At 40.3% G+C, this 22,500-nt stretch overlaps 1 protein-coding gene and 1 non-coding gene across 2 annotated transcripts in view; both read left to right on the plus strand.

The window, feature by feature from the left end:
- LOC137988563 (uncharacterized) overlaps window positions 1-22,500 on the plus strand; it is a 164,466-nt gene that overhangs the window by 121,288 nt on the left and 20,678 nt on the right. Inside the window, exons 9-18 of the mRNA XM_068834556.1 lie at window positions 796-965; window positions 3,240-3,669; window positions 5,137-5,408; window positions 7,048-7,162; window positions 7,801-8,064; window positions 12,996-13,110; window positions 15,422-15,829; window positions 17,102-17,212; window positions 17,300-17,410; window positions 19,918-20,028. Of these exons, the coding sequence (XP_068690657.1) occupies window positions 796-965; window positions 3,240-3,669; window positions 5,137-5,408; window positions 7,048-7,162; window positions 7,801-8,064; window positions 12,996-13,110; window positions 15,422-15,829; window positions 17,102-17,212; window positions 17,300-17,410; window positions 19,918-20,028 (2,107 nt within the window). The remainder of the gene's footprint in view (window positions 1-795; window positions 966-3,239; window positions 3,670-5,136; window positions 5,409-7,047; window positions 7,163-7,800; window positions 8,065-12,995; window positions 13,111-15,421; window positions 15,830-17,101; window positions 17,213-17,299; window positions 17,411-19,917; window positions 20,029-22,500) is intronic.
- Trnaa-ggc (transfer RNA alanine (anticodon GGC)) lies at window positions 2,622-2,694 on the plus strand. The gene has a single exon. It is a non-coding gene; the product is annotated as a tRNA-Ala (tRNA).

A 22,500-nucleotide genomic window follows, 5' to 3' on the forward strand; every position in this document is an offset into this window, starting at 1 on the left:
GCTTAATGTCTCAATCTCAAGCTTCACTTCTCGCCGTATGCTGGGTAAAAGTTCATTCTTCCATATCTTACGAAATTCGTCTACCGTTAAATAATTTTTGTTAGACATCACGTTAGAAAATAAGCTTAGTGTAGCTATTAAATTCTCAGTGACCGGCCGCCATGGCAGCTTATTCCATCAGTTTTTCACAATCCAAGAGATTATAACTTCATACAATCGTCACAGCCGTTGGCAAGACGTGGACACATACCTTGGAAATGTTAACGAAATCAGCCAGGGTCAATTGTCGAAGCATCGTCCTAAGGCGCTGCGTTAGAGTAGTATAAGCTATCTGGGAGGAGTATGGAAATTAGCGAAAAGATTTAGAGACAAGCCATTCCCCCCTCCCCCCGTCTCTTAGTGTGGCCCACAATGTAAAAATACAAATTAATTAAGCGTCTATACGAATCGGTAAGGCTTTACAACTAGTCACTTGATTCTGTAAAACATATGGACATAAGCGAGGTTTCAAACACGAGGATGTAGCTTTTTAAAGGCGCATACGCTTTCGATTCCATCACGGAATCCTTTTGAGGTGGTGGATTATGGAACATTTGCGGCCTAACTTCTCCCAGACGGACGATCCATCTCATGTCGTTTTTCTTTCTTAAATTATGGATCCCACGCACAGTATGTGGAAAGTTAACCATTCTAGTCGTGCAGTTTGAAACGAAGCGTTCATTATTACCTCTTAAAAGTAACAAAACAACAGTCAAACTTAGCAAACCTTGTCACTGTTTTTTTATTTTATTTTAGGTGGTGTTTCCAACGGGAGTTAAAGTAAAGCTTCAGCGCAATAAATGGGGGATTGATGTCACTATTTTCACTACAAGAGCAGCTCCTGGTTTCGAAGAGAGCGGCCTTTGCATGTACGGTGGACACCTTTACGATACAAACGCAATTAATGACTTTGGAAAAGCACAAAAGTAAGTCACATTTTATCGTAAAATTATTGGCACTTGATTGTAATAGATCAATAATTGCACTTGAAATTAAAAATATATATATATTACAAATGATATGACTATTAGCTTTTCCACATTGACTGCGGTACATGTACAAGAAGTAGCAGTTTGGGAGAACCTACAGAATGCTACAGAGACTAAAGACTATCAACTGAGAATCATTTATCAAATGAATTTGGATCATCTGGGTATACATATGACTTTTGTGTTATACGTGCTGTATGTCGGGGAAATCCCAGATGATCGGGAATTTTTCAGTTTCCCGACCGTCCCAGATTTTGGCGGAAAATGAAAAGTGCGCCAAAAAATTGAAACTTGCAATTTACAGGATTGGTAACGACCTAAACCTATCGCCGACGTTTCCTACAGTACAAACTTTTCATTTGTCGGGAATGATCGCCGACGATCGCAAAAATCGGGGACACGTCGGGAAAATAGAAACGCTTCCTGTTTTTTTCCGAATTGCTCCCGACTATCCCAGATAATTAGGATGTCCACCATTTATGGTTTTTATTTGTCGGCAAAATCTAGGACAGTCGGAAAACTGCGAAATCCCCAATATCTGGGATTTTTCCGACATACCAAAACTAGGCTTAAGCACGTAAAAATTCATCACTCAAACTGAGACGGACCATTACGAAATCATTTTGTGAGAAAGCCTCGTCGATGCGCAGAGTTTAAAAACTCTGGAAGGTTAGCCAACTTTAATCGTTTCTTTGTTTCCTTGTATATTGTACAGCAAAGAAATTATGATAAGTTTATCTTGCGACTTTTACGTGTGTTGTGGCGGCTTCTTAAAGAGAGTTACTGCATTGCGGTTACTGCATTATTCTTGAATGCTTTCTTTTTAAGTTTCTCTCTGAGACAGCATAATTCTTTCTTATTTAATTTTTTTTTATTTTCTGCTGTCTTCCCAACCGATAAGTAACCTACTCTTTTAACAAATGGTTTGTCAAAAAAGTAGGTTAGACAGACTTCAATCTGGAATTTGAAGAAGGTGTCTGTGGATCTTAAATCAGATGACTGTCATTAAATGCGTTGTCTGCGAGCTTTGAATACTTATGGTTTGTTATACTAAATAGGCATTTTTGTGTCTGGGAACTATGGAGACGGAGTATCCCCAGACCTATGCAAAGTAAAGGCCTTTTAGCTGGCAGGAAGTACCAGAAATGAAGTGGAGCTTGACTCAGGGAAATCATGTTGTGTCATCAGCAAACTTGGTGAACTACTTACCGGAAGATTTAAGTGGCCTGCTCTGAAACTTAGGTTTGCCGAGTAGTGCAGTATGGCAGCTGAAGCCCTATATACCAACCCTAAGAGCGGTACAGCCACATAGAGTTACCCGCGGCATAGGCGGTAATTTAGTTTACGGACGTTTTCATTGGTTCCTTTTCGAACACCTTTTCAGAGTATGACAGACTAAAAACCTCTGGAAATATCGTACAAGAGACTATGATTTCATCGACGACTGCTTCCCGGAGAAAGAATCGAACACGTGTGATATTAATTAAATAAATGCATATTTTTAAGTGCAGGTTGTAGACGAGTGCATGCACTTCATCGAGTCCTTCGTGGAAGCACATGAGCCCAACAAATCTTGTTCTCAATGTTCAGAGCGGCTTCATAGCTCAGTTGGTAGAGCATTGCGTCGGCATCGCAGAGGTCATGGGTTCGAATTGCGTTGAAGCCACCTGAAATTTTCAGGTGTCTATAAGAGAATTGCTTACACTGTCCAATTAAGTGCGAGGATCACCTTTCTCTTATAAAAGATAGATTACCCTTTTCACCGTAGCAGACGGATGACCCAGAGAGGGGACAAAGATTGTCGTACCTGCTAACTCAGACAAAAATTGGAGGAGATTGTACGTGAGGGGTACCAGGGACAAATGCCGACAAAGAAGCTCTTGAAAGCTCATTATGGTTTCCTGAAATTGACTCCGTGTGTGATACGTTCGCATCCTTGTATTCACTTGCATTGCTTGCCAATCTAAAGGCCGATTTACACGGTGCGATTTTTGCGCATGCGACAAGCTTACGACAAGCCTATGACAAGACTTACGATTGGAGGATTGTAACAGTTCTTTTTGGGTGTTTGCGTTTTCCCTGGGTTATTAAGTGTGAGTCTGTGATTATGGCCATCTTCTTCTAGAGGTTCCTATTTGAGGGGTACTCTTGGAAAACTGGTCAACACACCCACATACACATCAATATACAACTTTTTTTTCCGTCTTTTAGGAAAGTGCCTGGGGAAAGCCTCTTTCATATTCTTCCACCAAAGATAGAGGATAGGCACGCAAACTATGTACATCCGTGTTCGTGCACACGAACACAAAAATGTGTACTCAGCCCTTTTAACGTTCCTACGTTCTTGAGGGAAAAGAAAAGTGCGCTTAATTTGTGCGACAAGATAAGATCTCGACGAAAAAGGGAAATTCATTATTCAGACGACTTAACAGACGAGGATTTCAAAGATTTTAAGAGGACACAAGTGTCTAAAACTTCACACACCAAGTTTAAACGGGCACTAAGTGATCCAGTTGTTGAGAAGGAAAACGCCACAAGATACTGCACCGACATGATTGCAGACAGCAATGTTGGCAAACTCTGCGCTGATGTTGGGGTTAATATACAAGTGTATGTCAACAGCTGCATAGCTGACATGGAAGTAAGAACAAAAATTATTGTCATTTTATTTAATTAAGCGGTAAACCGGATTACTTTTTAGAATGAAATTTTACATTTTATTTTCTGATTTATGTTATTATTATTATGTTATTTTGTTTCATTCAGCCCCTATTTTTCAAGGTACAAACTGTGTTGAGACATCCTTTTTAAAATGAAGCTTGCATATGTGTCACAAATGACACACACCCTGCAACATTAAACAGAAAGCACAGCTTCCAACTGCAGTTCCTTTGCAACTTTCTTTCCCAACTTCATACCTTTCATGAACGTTCTTTAAAAAGCCAGAGAAAAAGATTTTGACCTCGGTCTCAAGAAAAAATGTCGAATAGTGACTCACTTTCGGTAATAACCAGTAAATATTTAGGTTGGGTTTTCTATCCTTAACGTCCATGGAGGATGAGGCCAGCAAAAATTAACTAATTCCCAAGCAGGGTATCTGTGACTTTCAATAACTGTAAAGCCGCCCCGGTAACTAAATGTAGTGGTCAACAAATAAGTATAGCATTAAAAATAAATTCTAAGAAAATAACAAATCTCGCTATTTTTATTTAGTATAAATACACAGGTGATACAAAATCTCGCGCTCTCATTGTCTCGCTATCTTGGATTATCAGCCGATAATCACCTCGACGGACAAAATGGCTGCCAGTAGTCGTTTTGCCACTGTAAGTGAAGATGATTTCGCGTTGAAATGTTTTTTTGAAGTAGTCACCTGTGTATTTATACTAAAACAGTTATTCGCCTCAGGCTCAGTGATTATCGGTGAATATTCACCTCGACTTCGTCTCGGGGAATATTCACCGATAATCACTTCGCCTTCGGCGAATAATTGTTAAATAAACGAGAATGATCATCGCGGTTGAAAATGAGAAAAAACAAGGCTTGAACGGAACTCAAACACTTGACTGCGTGATTGCACTGCACTGCTCTACCATCCGAACTATATAGCCATCTTGCATTGTTTTTTAGTTCCTACTCTATAAGAAACGATTGCGAAATATATGAAATTTATAAGTGGCGTTGAGGTAGCGTCATGTTGGCGCAAGGAGAGAAAGACTTTTGATGAGACTGGGAGCCAATATGTGGCAGTTTCAGATAAGTAGTTTGCTGGAATAATCCCTTTTATAACAGTACTGTGCTGTCGTTCCGTTACATGCAGTGTTGCCGTTCCTTTACAATAGTAATTACAATTTCAGCATTTCCAAAGGGAAGAAATCCTAGGACTCGAGTCCATAAGGGAGTAATTGAGCACTGCGCTGCATTACAATTTGAGCTATCAAACCATTAGCGAACTGGTCGTTTGCGAAAAATTGATATCTTGAACCGCGGATTTTAAGAGCCCTCGACAAAAGAAGGAGGGAAAGGGGGAGCAAGTAAAATTAAGAAAATTTGACTAACCTGATCGCCTGAAAGTTTAATGGATCTGTTTAAATTTCAAAATAAACAGTTTACTGGAGAATACATGTTCGCCATTGGGGCTGTTTCTATGCTGATGGACGATTGCGGATATTTAGCAGCCGTTAATGCATCTCTCTCCAAAAATGAAAGCAGCAGGGAAGATTACGGTGGGTCTGTCTTGGCACGAGAAATTGCAGAACTGCTATGCCCAAACGACTGTAGTTTTAATGGAAAATGTGTCAACGGCTCCTGTGTCTGTAGAAAAGACTATACTGCGGATGACTGCTCGATGTCTGTGTATCAAAGGCCACGGATCATTCAGTAAGTGACAGCCGAATATTAATTTTAAAGAATGCAGCTCCAAATACAGCACGAATACAAGTCGTTCCGCTAATGTCCAGTTCGCCAACAACGGAAGTCGTTTCGCTTACGTGTTTGGTTGGGCAGCCAAAGGGCTGATGTGGATCTACGATGTCCTCAAAAGTTGTTTCGCTAACTTATTAGGTGTACCTTCGTGACCATGTGCTATATACAGAATTAATTAGGTTAAATATTTGCACTTTATTTATTGGTTTAAAACCTCCCGCTTAATTTAGAACTGTGAGAGAAAAAGGGACCAAATTTGTCAAAATTAACCATAAAGCATACATATCGAAAAACCACGTTGCCATCTTGATTTTGAAAACTCGAACCCAGTGCCAAAGAGCGGTCAACTCATGTCAACTTCAATCTAGCTAGCGTTGCAGATAGCTAAATGAATTTACAAGCTGCTAAAAAAGCATATGTTAAGAATAAGTGTCTTCAGCAAGAGTCCATTGTTGTAAACAAACGACTAACAAAAGAACGGATTGACCTTCGACCGGATCGGAATCCCATGACTTCCCATTTCCCAAATTCTCTCATTGCGCGTCCCTTCAGGCCCGATATTCCCGCTGAAAGCAGCTCTTTCAAGCCGACTCTAAACATACTTAGAGCAAAAAAATTTTAGGAGTCAATTGTAACCTAATTCGCCCCAAATGGTCGGCAGGTTTAAAACAGAGGTCACATACTTGCACGAATTCAGTTGCCGCGAACAGAACGAAACGAAACGACTTCGAACAGACTTCGAACGACTTCGAAACGAACAGGCGAAACGACTTCAGTTGTTAGCGAACTGGACGTTAGCGAAACGACCTGATACCTACAGCACAACAAGGCTCAGTTCGCAGGCTTTGATTGGCTTTGGTGCTAACCTCCCCAAAATCTTAAAGTGCCACCACGATAAAAACTAACGTGTCTTTTTACCTTCAAGTTTTGAGAGTTTGTTTGATTAGCATACAACTGGCAAAATTTTGAGGCTAATTACTTTTGATTAAAAGGTTTACTTTGAATAAACATTTCGGATTTTACTGTCCGCTATTACTCACGTTCAAACCTTGCCTGTGAGATCCACAGAGCTGGATCGAGGAGAAAATGACTTTTAACACTCACTTATTTAAGAATGTAACCATGCAAGCCACAAGTTTAACCGGCTTGAAGATGTAACTGGTGCGCCAGGTGCTAATTCAGCGGTGTACACACGCAAGACATCTCTCGATAGTTTAAAGTTAGTAATGGCGGACAGTCAAAAAAAAAAAAAAAATCTGGCTTAAAGTAAAAAGTCCTCTGCTTGAAAGGAAAGCTTAAAAATTCCACGGGTATAGTGACAAGAGAACAACTTTCCAATGTAAAGGAAAACGGGAGTTGTTGTTTTGATCGAATTAGCACTTTAAGCCTTAAAGATAATGCTGTCTTATCCTCACTTCCCCCTTTGAACCCCCTCCTACTACTCATGTTGCTCGGGCAACCGCATCTGCGCCTCATTTTGGGGGTGGACTGATGTGAAAGTCCATTATGAAACTGCATTAACAATCTAAGTTATTATGATTGAACTTTCGAAGGCTTAAGCCTCAAACGATGCTTTTATTCTGTACCACTTCAGGCTGCAGTCGAATGGTCTTTGCGACAAACGAGTTCGCCCATGTAAGAAAGTAACAGTGATGGGAAGTGGCTTTCTGAACTCGACAAATCTTACATGCCATTTACAGGAATTTAAGGTTAGCCATGTTTTACGCGATACCAGTAACTGGTGCTACTAGCTACTAGTCCCGCCACACAAGACTCAAGAAAATATTTGAGAATAAGAAGGAGCCAAGGACCAAGATCATATTTGACTGCCGTCACTTATCACTGTAGCGGACCAGATCAAATGGCCACATTTCTAGTTGTGTTTCAATCCAGCCTGCGCTATTGAAATTTGTTTTTAACAGTCCACCATACGTCAGGGGAAAAACGAGATAATTAAGTATGCCTGTTACTGAAAAGCTTTGTACTTTCGAAAGAAATGATGTAGGATCGAAAGCCCTTCTGGGATTCTGAAGTCCTGGGAGAACTAGCACTGGAAATATGCCATAAATATATAAATAGGGTAGTTGTATGGATCTTATTAAAGGTACTATCCATCATTAAACTTAAGGTGGTGTCTACTTTTGGTCGAAATGTCTCCCCTATAGCAAGGAATCAACCTCTGACGTATTACTTCCAATAAAAATTTACACCAATCATCAAGTTATGTTCTAGGAAGCTAAGAAAACAATGGATCTTGCCCATCATCGGTTTGAAAATGGTGTTAAGTAACCACAAAAAGCTGCACATGGGGGAAAAACTGGTGAAAGACTATTGTTTACTTCCTAAGGTTGTCAACAGCTCCTGGACACCAAATAACCAAGAACTCAGGTTCCCTGGGATTATGACCGATCTTGTGTTGGTTGATTGTCTGCTGCCGGAGTCGCCTGTATTGCACGGCCATTTCAGCGACAGTATGGAAGGCACGCCAGCTGCGGGACTTCTTGTATCTGTCTCTAATGATGGTGTACACAAAAGTGAAGAGAATCTCACTTTTATTTCATATGACTCGGCGTGTATGGCCTGCAATGTTTCCACAGGATGTTTCCTTAAGGTAAACAACTTTTTTTTTAAATGTATTAAAATTGAACTGTAGTTTTAATGAATGGAAACAGTAGTTGAATTTTGAGTGAGCCGATTGAACTAAGTTCAGCTGGAGACAAATGGTTCATGAACAAGGAGAGAAAGGTGCACAGCAACAAAAACAAGAGCAATAGCATACACGACTCCTTGTTTTGGTACTCTGAAATGCCACACCCTACCCTTCCTGGTTTTCTATTTTCTGGATACCCACATTAACCTAATCATAATTATTTTACGATGACGATGATGATGATGATTATTAATTTTGTTGGTGGTGGTGTGATAAATGCGTCAATCGTGAAAGTCAGAGAAATATGTGAAAACCAAATGGAACTTTAAAACAATTATAATCCCAGAAGGGATTTAAACCCACAACCCTAGTTGCTCTCTCCAGTAACTCATTGTGTGACGCCGAGAATCCAATTCAGTTCATCGAAAACATGTGACGGTAAACTAATTTCCAGCACGCAGCTGGATTTCCTTCAATGGCAAAAGCCCTCACTCCAATAACTTGTTTACATCAGCACCACAGACAAACAGGAGAACGAACGAAAACTAAAGTAAACAGTCAAAGGCTTAAAAATTCGGGACCAATCGCCACACGTTTTATCTTGTAGCACCCCGGGGGGTTTGAAGTAAATTATAATAATTAAGAAAAACGGCGGAACAGAAACGACATAGCGGCCCCACAAACGGGCTGTAATTACGCAGTTTGTTTGTTTAACTTAAGGTTACCATAAACCTTCAGATCGGCAATTTTCTTCAAATTTGGATTTTTCGGTTAAAGAAACGATCGAAATGGGATTTCTAATGTAAAAAAGAAATTATTCAAAGAGATTAAATATTGGCGGAGAAATGGCGGTTTTACGTTTTGGCCGGAAGTAAAAATTACCCGTCGGATTGACAGTTTTAGCGCTGTTTTCTCGAATCAATTTTTTCATTCAAAGCAGACACTTTAAAGAACTAAAACTCACAGGGAATTTGTCCGATTGCCCCCAAATTTTGACAGCGGCTAGGTTAACATATAAACTACAAAAACATATCAGCGAATTTTTATTTCAAAATGTGTTTTCTCTGAGAGCGATTTTTGTACGAACACAAAATAAAATAGCGAAAAGCAAAATTTGCTTCGACTTGTAGCTTTGAAAAGGTGATTCAGACGCTCGCATTTAGAGGTCGTGAAAACTTCGACAATTCATTTAATTTCTAAATTCCTGATATGGTTTGATAGCTAGCTCTATAGGCTTTAATTTTATATTGGAGTTTAGGTATCTACAGTTTAAACAGGACGCGCGGCATCGCTCGGACGCCAGACACCCCCGAAGGTATATGGTAACCTTAATTCAAGCGGTCTCACTCAACATAGTCAATGTTCAACATGCTCCTTAGCGTCACTCATTGGTTTACACGTCACCATTAGCTTCTTCCAGTAGGCATATCTTTTTGTAACGGGGCGGTGAAACACAGCTATCTTGATCCTGGCCGAACGCACACCTATATCTCGTCCGGCGAACCCTTCCACCACACGGCCAAGTGGTCATCTGTTACGAAGCACGTTATCCTCTGCCATAATAACCAAGTCGCCAGGCTGCACATTTCTTCTTGACTTGACCCGACCATTTTGGTCTTCTTTGGAGGGTCGGCAGGTACTCTCGTATCCAGCGTTTCCAATAAGTGATCCACAAGGAACTGGACCTTCCTCCATCGCCTCCGGGAAAATTCATCCTCGGTTACAAATACTCCAGGTTGAAGATGTGTAACTCTCTGCAGCAAGAAGTGATTCGGTGTCAAGGCTGTCAAATCTGCGGGATCATCTGAGACAGCAGTTATAGGCGGTTATTGACAATCAACTCAACTTGAGAAAGCAATAAATGTTCTCAGCTCAAAATCATTAAGAAGCCCATCTCCAACAACGTTCTTCAAATCCTTCTTGGTAGTTTGCACCAGCCGTTCTTATACTCCGGACATATAGGGCGAAGCAGGTGGTTGCAAGATCCACTTGATGCCCTCCTGCTGTAGCTGTCGTTCAATCTTCACTTCGTTCCACCGGGCAATGGACTCCTTGACTCTCTGTTAGGTAACGTCTGCTACGAGTCTAGAAGGCTCACCAGGCCGGCGCTTATCTCCGGTTTCTGTAGCATGAAGCGACCAGGAGTATTTTTACTACCCCTGGATGGGATGCCAGTCTATCGCAGGGTTACCCCCTGCATTAACTTCACCGGTACCCATTTATACACCTGGATGGAAAGAGGTACCGTGAGAGTAAAGTGTCGTACCGAAGAACACAACACAATGTCCCAGGACTGGACCCGAACCCGGACCCCTCGTAACGTATTCGAGCGCACTAACCATGAGGCCTTGCACAAATTTATTCTGAACACATTTCTTGAGGCGTGACTCGTGCACATGTCCGAGACGTTGATGCCACAAGTCACTACGAGATTTGCGCAACTGAGGCATACCCAGTAGAGACAACTTGACATCTAGTTGATAGAGTTTATCAGCCAGTGACACCTTTCCACGAAGCTTTCCATTCTGATCCCAGATACAACAATTATTAAGGCCAAATTCAACAGTGTTACCCTTAGCAACTGCAGCTCGTACAGAAAACAGGTTGCAGGTGAGTTTAGGCACTTACAAGTGCCATACAAGACAGCTTTCTTAGCCTCAGTTCCTGGAAACAGCATATTAATTTGAATGCGTCCAGATCCCAATGCTTTCACAACACGACCGTCTCCTAAAGCAACGTTTTCAGGCTCTTCAAATTCCTGGAATTTAGTCAAAACGTGCTTCCCTTTTGTCACATGACTTGATGCGCCCGAGTCGATCAGCCGTGGATAGCATTCTTTATCCGCAGATTTAACGTTTCCAACAAACGCCATGAACGCTGCAGCATAAACATCTTCACCATCAACGTCAGAATTTCCCTGTCGGCTCTTCTCACTCTCGGCTATCTTTCCTTTGTGCCATTTACGCTTTCTGGGACAATAACGCTGAATATGACCGACATCACCACATCCAAAACATGTGGGTGAATCGTTTGGACAGTAACGGTGAATGTGACCCACAGTACCGCATTCATAACGTGTTGGCCGATCCCGTGGCGTATTTCCCTTAAGGGCCCCCGTCAGTGCTGACTCAGCTCCACTCAACGGACCGGATAGCTCAGATTGCTTTATTTCCTCATGTATGAGTGCTTGCTGAACATAATCCAGGCTAACACCATCCATTCTACAACAAGTTGCAAAATTGTTGAGACGCTTCAGTTCGCCTTTCTACAGACTCTACTAGCTCTTTAAGACTTGGGAACCTTCTTTTCTCTCTAATACACAGAGCTTCGTCTCTCCTCTTAACCTGATCAAGTGCAATTGATTACTTTCCGGACATTTTTGCCAAATTGGTCATGTTCCTCACTTTGGAGAGAGCGTTCATTGAATATAAGGTCTCGTACAAGGTTCTTGAACGATCAGCAAATTCCCACAGGCCTTGTCTATCACTGCTTGAGATGTTCACTCCTTCCACCAATGCATCAACACACGCCTTTGCTACAACATGTGCTTGTCCTAAACGCTGCTCTAACATCTTGAGAGCTTTTGCTAAACCCCCAGACATTCCTTCGAATCCAGCCACTGCAAGTCTAGCGTAGCCTTGGAGAAATTTCAATAAGCGTGACATTTTCTGAATTTCAGAAATGATCTGAGAGTCAACCATTTCATGAAAGCGAGCTTTAAATCTGAAATATCCGCTCGGATCACCAGAGAACTTGATGACATCCAAAGGGGGAAAACTAGACCGAGTCGAAATGGAATCTATGCTAGATGTTAGTCTTGAAACCGCACCTTCAGTAGATAGAGAGAGATAGATAATCTTGCTTGGGCATTGAAGCCTGCATATACGGGATTGCATTTGGATTCAAACAAGACTTCTTACGATTGAACACTGGTATTACTGACTAATTTGGGGCCGACGCAGACAAAGAAACCTTAACAACCGATGGATCATTCGTGGCTGATTCCCATAACATGAACTGCTCATCATAAACGGCTTTACGTACATGTATGTTCTTGACATCATTCTGTTCTTTAACTTGAGTAGTAGAATCAGTGCTTATCACTTTGGAATCACTCGATTTAATGAGCTCATCACCCTCAAAAACTTGTATATTACCGACATCAACAGCACGAGCACCTCCTAAATTTTCCCCGTAAAAAAGGTCTTTAATCTTAGCTAATTCAGGAGCATTCTCAGTCGCTGCAATTTCATTGTTCAACCTCAAACATTCTTCCTTTAGCTCCCTTACTCCAGCCTTTCGCAAGTGACCAAGTTTCTTTTCCGACAGAATTCGCTTTAGCTTGGGTAGTTGAGCCGCTAAAGAAAACGTATATGTAATAGAGCGGCTAGAAATAGTAGTACGATCATCCTCGTCATCATTATCATCGTCGTACCCGATAACAAAGGCACAATGTTATCAATGTGAGGCAAATCAACTTCTGCCATATCGGATTTCAATGACGAAAACAACAACAGTAGTAATAAAATCGGGTAGACAAAATATACCTTCATGCGACGAACGCGTCGAATTGCTTCTCAGTGATTTCCTGCACGCAACATCACTCAAAGAAGTCCACAGTCGACGACAATCCAAACCATAAATCCACAACATTTTAAGGAAATGTGACAGGTTTATCCCCGGAAATCCAATTCTGTTCATCTAAAACATGTGACGGTTAACGAATTTCCAGCACTCAGCTTGATTTTCTTTAATAACAAAAACCCTCACCCCAATAAGGTCCATAAGGACGCTCGCGGGTTTTTCCTAGTTCAGCTTGGGTGTCACACATTCTCTACGTCTCTCTTTTCTTAACATTACTGCAATTAATTCTTTTTTTAACTCATCCACAGAGCAATTCATGTTTTATCAACCAATATTGCTTCGGTCCAAATGAAATTCACCCTAAAGACTGGTGTTCTCTTTGTCTTCCTGAAGTTGACACGGAAGCGTGGACGGCAGTTCAAGGTACATCTCCTCGCTTTTCTTTCGCGTTCACTAATTCTTTTTTTGTTCTCGTATCTGTCGAAAATCAATCTCTTTTTCCAGTGTTATCGCAGAGTTTCTGGATTCAATCACTGTTTCGAGCTTGAACACTCCTCCCAAACTTCAGGTTGCAATGTAACCTAAAATCAGACTGGGAAGGACGCCATTCGAGGGGTTAGGGAATTGGGCAAGGAAAAAAATGGAGAATCCGTAACTGCCTAACTTCGACTAGCGTTTATTTTCAACAACCATACATAATTGTCTAGTGTGTCGTTATGAAGTTTTGCATGGTCAACGTTCATGAAATGTAAAGAGTGTTTGTATTTTCATCCGATCCCGAAAACAAACGGTTCAATTGGCGACTCAGTTTTAGTTACCTGTTACAAGAAAATTGTAAAGTAAACCTAGTTTTCAAAACTGCCAAAATTGTAGTACTAAACAATAGAGTGTTCCACTGTCAAGCAATAAAAAATAAAATCAGAAACCGTTGAAAGAAAGAAAATGAAATATTATAAAAGATTAATACATGAATAACTCCTCCAAGTCTCAAGTCTGTTTGGTGCATCGTTTCTGAGTTATTTGCCGAAACATGTGACTCAATTTTACAGAGCTTTGAATGGAGACGTCATATTGGCGTTCTTCGGAGGAAAACCAATATCGCGGCCTCGCCCCAGTTGTTGAAATGATGGATAGCGCTATCCACCGGATAAATCTTATCCAGTGGATAAGTCATAGCGAAGTCAATGGATAGTGATTTATCCGGTGGATAGACGGTTATCCACCCTTTGAACAATTGGGGCCAGGACCTCAGTTTGCGACAAAAGCCCTCTCTTTTTGTGCGTGAGCTGACCTAAATGAGCATAAACATGTCTTCTACAGCTTTTAATGCTTAAATTTGCCGCAAAGTACAAGGCGAAACTGTTTTTTGAACCAGACAGCTTTATCTCAGCCACTGTCTTGGTGTCACACAAGGGGAAAATTCGAAAATTCAAAATGCTTTATTCTCAAAACAAAATAGCGCTACGGGGCCTAACACTGGTAAAAAGGCTAACTTCTAAGTAACTTTGTTACCTGGTATCGATCAAAAAAAAAAAAGAAAACCTCGCAGGTTTGATTTTACAATTTGATGACGTCGTGTGTAAACACTCTGAAGCAGAGGAATTTACCATTTTGCCTAATCCCCAGAAAACACTACATAATGATTAAGCCAATGCATGGAGGACTTTGAAACAAAGCATAAACTCAAATCACCCATCCTAACAAGATTCTGATAGGTCACAACAAAACACAGGACTCACCCTGGGGGAGGGAGCCCACCCCCCAAGTCAAACGTTTTTGTTGCTGAGATAATTGCGGTGTCTGACACTTGCAGACTGCAGACCAATCCTAAATCACAGTTATTGAAAGCTAACCATTTTAAGATGGGTGCTTACACTTAAATAAAGTTTATCAGCGCTATTTGTGGGCAGTCAGCCGCAGTCTTCAGGTGTTATACATCTGAAAAATGATCCGTGATCGGCTGACGGTTCTCGCGGGAATCATCCGAATTTCATGATTGGTCCAGACGAAACGAATTGAAGGAGTTACAGGAACCTGAGAAAAGCATGATAAATGAAGTTATCGCGATCTGTAGGCTTCTGCTGGTAAATCCGCAACCAGCGTATGCGCAGCAGGAGATCTAGAAGGTCATTTCCTACGACTCGAAGGTTAAAAACATGGCTCCGATCAACAACAACTCAAGAAAGGTTCAGTAATCCCACTGTACTAAACACAACAGACAAACTTTGCCTTGCCGACGTGGCAAATGAATTCGCTGGTCGTAACAATGATCGAAAAAGAAATTTCGGTACATTTAAGGAATCCGATTTTGTAAAAGTAAGAAAATAATTAATTCTCTCACAGTGTGCTAGTATTAACTCCTTCCTCGTTTGTTATACTAAATGCTTGATGAGTTGTAAAATATTAAATGGTACCGAGTCGGCACAACTGGGTTGACTGCATTTTACGGCTAAACTATCACTTGAGTCTTTGAATTAATGTTGTGCAGTAAAGTTAAATGTATTTTAGCCATTTGTAGAGTCCGCCACCTCCCTTGAGTTGAAGAGGTGGAGCGGCCCTCGCACTTCAAAAACTGCTCCGCAGGCCCTGTTATATTATCCTCTTAGTCTTCCTTAAATTAAACGGAGACATGCCTTTATATAGCCTAGTAGTTACACGAAATATTTGAGTAACATCTTGTCGTAATTGTGCAGTGTTTTAAGTTACGTTTTTCTTTATCTTTTCCATTTTGAAGTAAACCGTCCACCAAGTATTACATCTAAAACTGAGTACGTCGCACTATATAGAGAAAATCTTGAACTAGTCTTTGAAGCAACGGACCCTGAAGGCATGCCAGTCTCAATCAGTTTGCTGGATGACCGAAACCCTCTTGAAGCGGTGATGGAGGAAAATGTTCTACGCTGGAATGTCACTGCAAACCAAACAACTACATTCTACCTTGAAGCAACAGATGCATGTGGGGCCAATTCCACTTTTAACTTTACAGTTTCCTTAGTTACATGTCAGTGTAAGAACAACGGAGTATGCGTTCCTGTGAAGCCTATGGGAGCAGGTTATTACTTGTGTTCTTGCGCAGCCGGATTCACTGGAGACATGTGTCAGACCAACATTGATGAGTGTCAAGCCTTTCCATGTGTGCAAGGTAAATTAGAGAGGGTCTAACGATGAAATGGGTGTCGAAATTAGTCTTTTTTCTTCGATAATAAAATGTATGCCTTTATATAGGAGAGCCTCAGTAAAGCCCCCAATCAATTTATCAAGCAATATTTATGATCCTAAAATGAATAAGGGACATGCATATTTTTAATTGTAGTTGTAATGACTCCAGGCAAGAATTATCGTTGCAGATGAGAAAGAAAAAAATTTAGGATTAAGCAGGATCTCACTCATTTTCTACAAGTAACAGTGGTTTTTCAATGGCAAAGGATTACAACATTGTTGTTTTGACATTGGTCTAAGCAGGGCTGGCGCAGTGGTGAAATCACTGGCCAATGTGGCCACTTGAGTTGTCTTGTGTCTCTACTTCAAAGTAAAAATGGTTTTGTTTTAGTTTGGTTTGTCACTGTTTACAAGCAGATAGGGTAACCCTACTGCTAGGGTTACCCTACCACCCGGGACAACTTTGTGTGCTTAGTAACCGCCAGTATCGTAAACACAATGGAAACAGCTAAAATAAAGTTCTCCCGTTTCCAATATCAACTGGTCATTATTAAAATACACCGCGTTGCGTATACGTATACAGAGAACTATCATGTCGCTTCTTTCAGCGATGGTATCACCGGAAAGCTAATTCACAGATTTCCTTAGTTTGCTCACAAAGCGAAGCTGACTGAAATTAGGCCATTTCCGAGTTCATACCTCCTCTTCAAAGCGAGACATTTTTCTCTGCAAATTCAACAAATGCGTTCCTGTGAAAAAACAAAAAACTCTGGTTTTCCCAAATAGGTTCACAAATAGCAATGGCTATAATGTTATTCGTGTTTGCCCCTACTGTATTCTGTGGGGGGAGATCGACCGATTGTCCCATAAAAATCTCAATTCAGTCGCATTAGAACAGCGTTTTGTCGAAAGCAATAAAGTTCTTGGTTAAAGCTTGGAAGTCCTTTTCAAAATGTATCGCGGTCAATGCGTTGAAAATCCCGTACTTTCGCGAATTTTAAGAAGCTTTTGTTGTACACGCATAGTATGCATATACATAGTTCTATTCGTTATCTCAAATGTATCTATTTTTACTGTAGCTTGCTGTGGATAATTACTATTACCGATCCTCTCCGCTATTTATCGTATATTAATTTTGCCACTTCAGGTTGTAAATCATCATGAGACATCGAGAACTTTTCATTGACATGATTTATTCCTTTATCTAGTAAAGACGTCATCTTTTTAACAAGTCGGGTTTCAATTTTGTTTTTAGGTCGTTGTGTAGATGGCATCAACAATTACACTTGCGTGTGTTTCCCTGGTTTTGAAGGAAGAAAATGCGACCGTAACGTGAATGATTGTGAACCATCTCCTTGTGTCCACGGTAAGCAGCAAAGTGTAAAATCCTGTAGGAAAGGGGATGGGGAGCAATATCATTTTTTTAACGAGTGCTCATGTGTCATTATAACAGGAAGCTGCAATGACTACGTCAATGGATATACCTGCACTTGTGATCCTGGATATTCAGGAAAAACCTGCAATGAAGATATAGATGAATGCCGATCCTCGCCATGCTTTTACGGTAATTATATTTCAACTACCTCGTATCTATAACGTTTAATGGTTTTTTATTGACAGTGGATTATGAGAAACAGTAACTAATCATGTAGAATACTTAAGTATATGTGCTGTTTATATAACTTTCACTTCAAATGTGCAAATTGCACGTGATAAACTGCTAAGTGTTTTAGCAATAATTGTCAATGCTTATTTTGATATTCGGAATTCAGCCTTCTCTTCTTTCTAAACAAAAATAAATAATTAATTTAACTGTTGACATAATTGTTGACTTGTCTTGTCACACTACGCTGGTTTCTCTCACATACTTAACAGTTGTGATTGTTTTTTTTATTCACATGCTTTGCTATGCAACAAACTCTCGATTGACATTAACTCCAAGCCCATCTGAGCATTCGAATACTCTACTAACCTATGGTCAGAAGACTCGTAGGACTAGTGGAAGCGACTATTACTAGTCCCCTAAGTCCGTCGCTTAGCATGCTACGGAGGAACCGCACTTCTCTCCCCTCCCTACCCTCTTCCCACTGAAACGCTTCCACCATGTGACTGTATTCAATAAAACCACAAAATTTGAGACTCTTTCACTCAAATTCAACAAGATGGTTGAGAGGTGGAGCGGTTCAAATAAATAAGCCATTTACGGAACACCAAATATTCAGCTTAATAGTGAGGCAATAGCCCTTTTCATGGTTAGTTTTTCTCATTTGCATTACAATGTAATCTAGCATGTATGTGAGGCAATTTCGGGCTACTTTGTAGTTTTAACCCGAAATTGCCTCGCACCCACGTTAGATTGTGTTGTAATGCAAATGAGAAAAACTAACCGTGAAAAGGGCTATTAGGACAAAAACAATAAACACGTTGGAATGATCCAACGATGGAATGATACAATTTCCTTTGTCTTCCCTCTAAACCTCTCTTTCAAGCTGAATTTTAAAGGCACATCCAAAAACGTTGTTCTAAATCACCTCGACAAAGATATTAGCAACTGAAGATGTTTAATCAACATTGGTGCAGCTGATTGGGACGGGAAAGAACCGTACAAAATACACACCAGTGGATCAGAAACACTAATGAAGTTATTAATTCTTCATATTGAAAAAAAGGCGAAATATTCGACTCATGAACAACGACTTTCACAGATCACACGATCTAGAGCTATCTACCGTAAGTTGTTTGCAAACCTTTGATTGGTTGGTTCTACCTTTATTTAGTCCAGAGACTGGGGAGTTTAAAGCAAGTTTTATTTAGTGACACTTGTCACAGGAATCAAAGTCTTCGTTCCAGCGATTGAGTCTTTTGACGACAATAAGTACGGTTTACATATGGGAATTCATGAAATGCACGAGCAACCTCCTGCGATTTTTTATTTAATATTATATACTCAATAACCCACAGGCCACAGCTTTGATTTTGAAAATATGTCAATTCTTCGCGTCTGTCCCCAATGGAAACAGCGGTTGTTTTTGGAAGCGTGGTATTGTAATAAGGAAGAGAACTCAATCAACGAGCAAGTTGAGTTTCCACGTGTGTACCTCAATCTCAAGAATTTTAGAACATTTTTTGGCACACGCGTTATGTATATTTGTCACCTACTTGCCTATTTTACCTTCGTTAGTCATATTTGCATACGTAACTGATAAAGGTCACCGAAGTGATCGAAACGTTTTACTTTTTAAAAACTTTTTAATCAGTGTCAACGCTACGATTTCATTTTATATCATGCCTGATTACAACCATGGTATTTTTACTCAACCTATTTATGCATTAGTCATTGGCTTTAAGCCTCCATTCTTTTCATTAATCTCGGAGTCAATGTCCTAATCTTGACTAGTAAGCAGGACCCCTACCAATGAACTCCAATAAGAGAAGAGTAAAACTTCTATTCATGTTCATGTTCGTGTGGGAGGAACGCTTGACGAAGCCGTAAGAAAATCTGCGTGGGTGGCTAATTTCACTTCAATGCACTTTTTACATTGGTGGTTCCCGAATTTTAAAAAAAACTGACTGTTAACAACTAGTTAGGCACCAGTTCAAGTTAAACCTTTTCTAGCATAGCAAAACAGAAGTGTAATCACGAAGAGGGAGCCCTTTAGATTTAACAATTATTCGCCGAAGGCGAAGTGATTATCGGTGAATATTCACCGAGACGAAGTCGAGGTGAATATTCACCGATAATCACTGAGCCTGAGGCGAATAATTGTTTTAGTATAAATACACAAGTGATTATTTCAAAAAAAGAGAAAAAAAAAACATTTCAACGCGAAATCATCTTCACTTACAGTGGCAAAACGACTACTGGCAGCCATTTTCTCCGTCGCGGTGATTATCGGCTGATAATCCGAGATAGCGAGCCAATGAGAGCGCGCGATTTTGTATAATCACCTGTGTGTTTATACTAAATCTTGTTAATGCTAGTCTTGTAAGAACTAGTTTAAAATTTTGTGTGCCAACTATTTCCTGTCTTGCAATTGTGTTACAACTGAAACCACTTTCTTCGCTCTTAAGGCACATGCATTGATCAGGTCAACGGCTACAGCTGCATCTGTGAAGATGGTTACACTGGTTTGCATTGCCATTTGGACATTAACGAGTGTCTGTCTTCTCCCTGTATTTATGGTAAGCTTTACTCATAAATGAGGTCTTGTTAGGTTGATTCCCCATATGGTAGTACAGCCCACATTTCTTGTTTTAAGGACGTTCGAGCCAAAATCTTCCTATGGTGAGATTTTCTTCATTTCTCGCCTAGAGTTAGGTCATAAAGTACTTACTCCAAAAATGAAAAAAAAATTGGGGTCACCGACTTTGTTTCGGAGAAAATGGCAGTGGAAAAATGCCTCAATTTCGAGAAATCGGTCATAATAGCGAGATGTGGGCTCATCTGCTCATCCATCGAAAATCATAAAAATAAACTGTTGGAGTGAAAGTTTCCATGCATAGGTATTTAGGAGTGAGATTTTTAGATAATTGTATGCCGCTGGGGATGTGGTAAACAGTAGAGTTCATCCTCGACGATTGTTTTCGTAAGCTCTATCCGTTGCAACCACTACTGGAATTCGATAGCACGAGGAAAGAAAATGTTAAAAAAAGATAACTTGTTACGGTGAGAATTTTTTCATTTCATCATATTTTATAGATAGTAAGTAAAGTAAGTGATTCATGATTTAAAAAGTAGGGGTCACCGATGATCTGAACGAGTAAAATCGATGTGATTTTGCAAAGCTCATGGAAAAGTTCGTTTGTCACGCTTTTGCGTGACCTGTCGGGCAAGGACTGGAACCCAAGAGAGGATCGATCGTTGAAGAGATGAAAGGTTTTTACCGAAAAAAAAACCTTTTTCGAGCATAGCAACGACGTTTTAAGCAGGGGTCATCTTCATTTGGTTGGTGTTTTGTATAATATCTCCCCATTGCCGTCATGCTCATCCTCTGGAGTGTGTTTTTTGTGAAATTCAATCGCTAATAGTTTCCACGCAGGTCCGCACTATTCAAGCGGACGAGGACGAAAATACTCCTCAATTTTCACGAAAGTAAAGGAAAAGAACTTTAAAAACATGCATTCACTTTGAACTTAAGTTCGTAGGATAATAAAACATTAAAAAGAAATAGCCCCATTAAATTTACGCAACGGTTCGTCCACGACTTTTCCAAACTTTCAGCCACTAGTCTATTCGATCAGCTACCTTTTCCAGAGCTTTTCCATCCTCCTGCTCACTTCTCTTTGAAGTTTCATGATGATTCGGAAATAAATGTGCCATTCTTTTGCCGGCCTGTAATTTATTTCCTCGGCGTTTTTGTCTCCATGTTATTTTAACTGATGCTTGAAAAATTTGTATGAAAGTCAAGTAGACTTGTGCACGACTGATAAAACCTCGCGAATATCAGTCGTGCAGTAGTCTACTTGACTTTCATAAATATTTTAAATCAATTTTGACTGGTCACGATCTTCTCTGATCCAACGCTGTGCAAGACTTACCGTCCACGGTTTTTGCAAAGGTTTTAAAACCTCAACTTCACTAATGCTCAAAGTAATGCGTGACGTATTACAGTCGCGTTACATGCGCAGTAACGTTGCGCAGAAACAATTAGCGCGAACGTCCTTAAGACGTTTACCTTGCAAAGTAGGAATGGGTAATAGATCCATGTCTCTGATTTGCTTGGTGGTTCGTCAAATGAGAGCTACTTTTAATGACTTCTACCCGACGTTTTACCTGTTCGAGATGAAGCTTATACAGTTAATTACTGGGTTGCCTATGGCAAACCAGTCGGAAAATGGGTAGATTATTTTTTTACTGGGTTGCCTTATAAGGCAAACCCAGTCGAGGTCTGCGTTTAGTTTGTTTGTTTTCTTTTTTTTCTTTTTTTTCTTTTTTTTTTTTTTTTTTCCGTGTCGGTAAAAGTCTTGCCTGTCACTCCCCTGGTAAGTGGTGTCTTTGTGGATAGAGCCTTCTGCGCGTATTTTCGTAGGATCGAGAGGGTAGTGGAACTGCGTAGATTTCTCTGGTGGACACAGTAGAATCATTAACTTAGCCTGCAATGGCGTCGAAAGTCATGCAACGCGAATGGCGTTTTAGTGGATCCTTAAACAAAATATACCCTTATGGAGCTCAATAATGGAAAGTCAGTTGGATAAACTAGGCATGAATCTCAAAAGCGACGAGTACTGGACTTCGACAACAATCTATCGCCCGTCGAGACGAAATCAAAGTGAGCAGTATTTACCTGAAGTACAAGGTAATTTGACACAATTGAGTTTGTTGTCTTCACGCACGCAATGAAATAGGAAGAGGTTTTCGCCTCTAAGAGCAAATATGTTGTTTGTTTCAATAAAACTTTCGCTGGAAAAGGATTCTGTGGTATTTTCTGCCTTTGTGAATTATAATATCATGTTGTGTATTGAATTTTCGAGCTTAAGGTTGAAATGTGATATGCGAGAAGTTTTTTAGTTTTGCTCTGTAAGCGGGAAGGGTTCACAGGCCTGTTGAAAGCGTGCTCGAGTTTCAACAAAATGAGCCCCAAAATCAGTGAAAACTTGTGACGCAGATGAATAATAAAGTAGCTGCTATTTCCAAAATGATGGAATTACCTGGTG

This window comes from Montipora foliosa, unplaced genomic scaffold (assembly GCF_036669935.1).
Source record: "Montipora foliosa isolate CH-2021 unplaced genomic scaffold, ASM3666993v2 scaffold_421, whole genome shotgun sequence".
Taxonomy (NCBI): Eukaryota; Metazoa; Cnidaria; class Anthozoa; order Scleractinia; family Acroporidae; genus Montipora; species Montipora foliosa.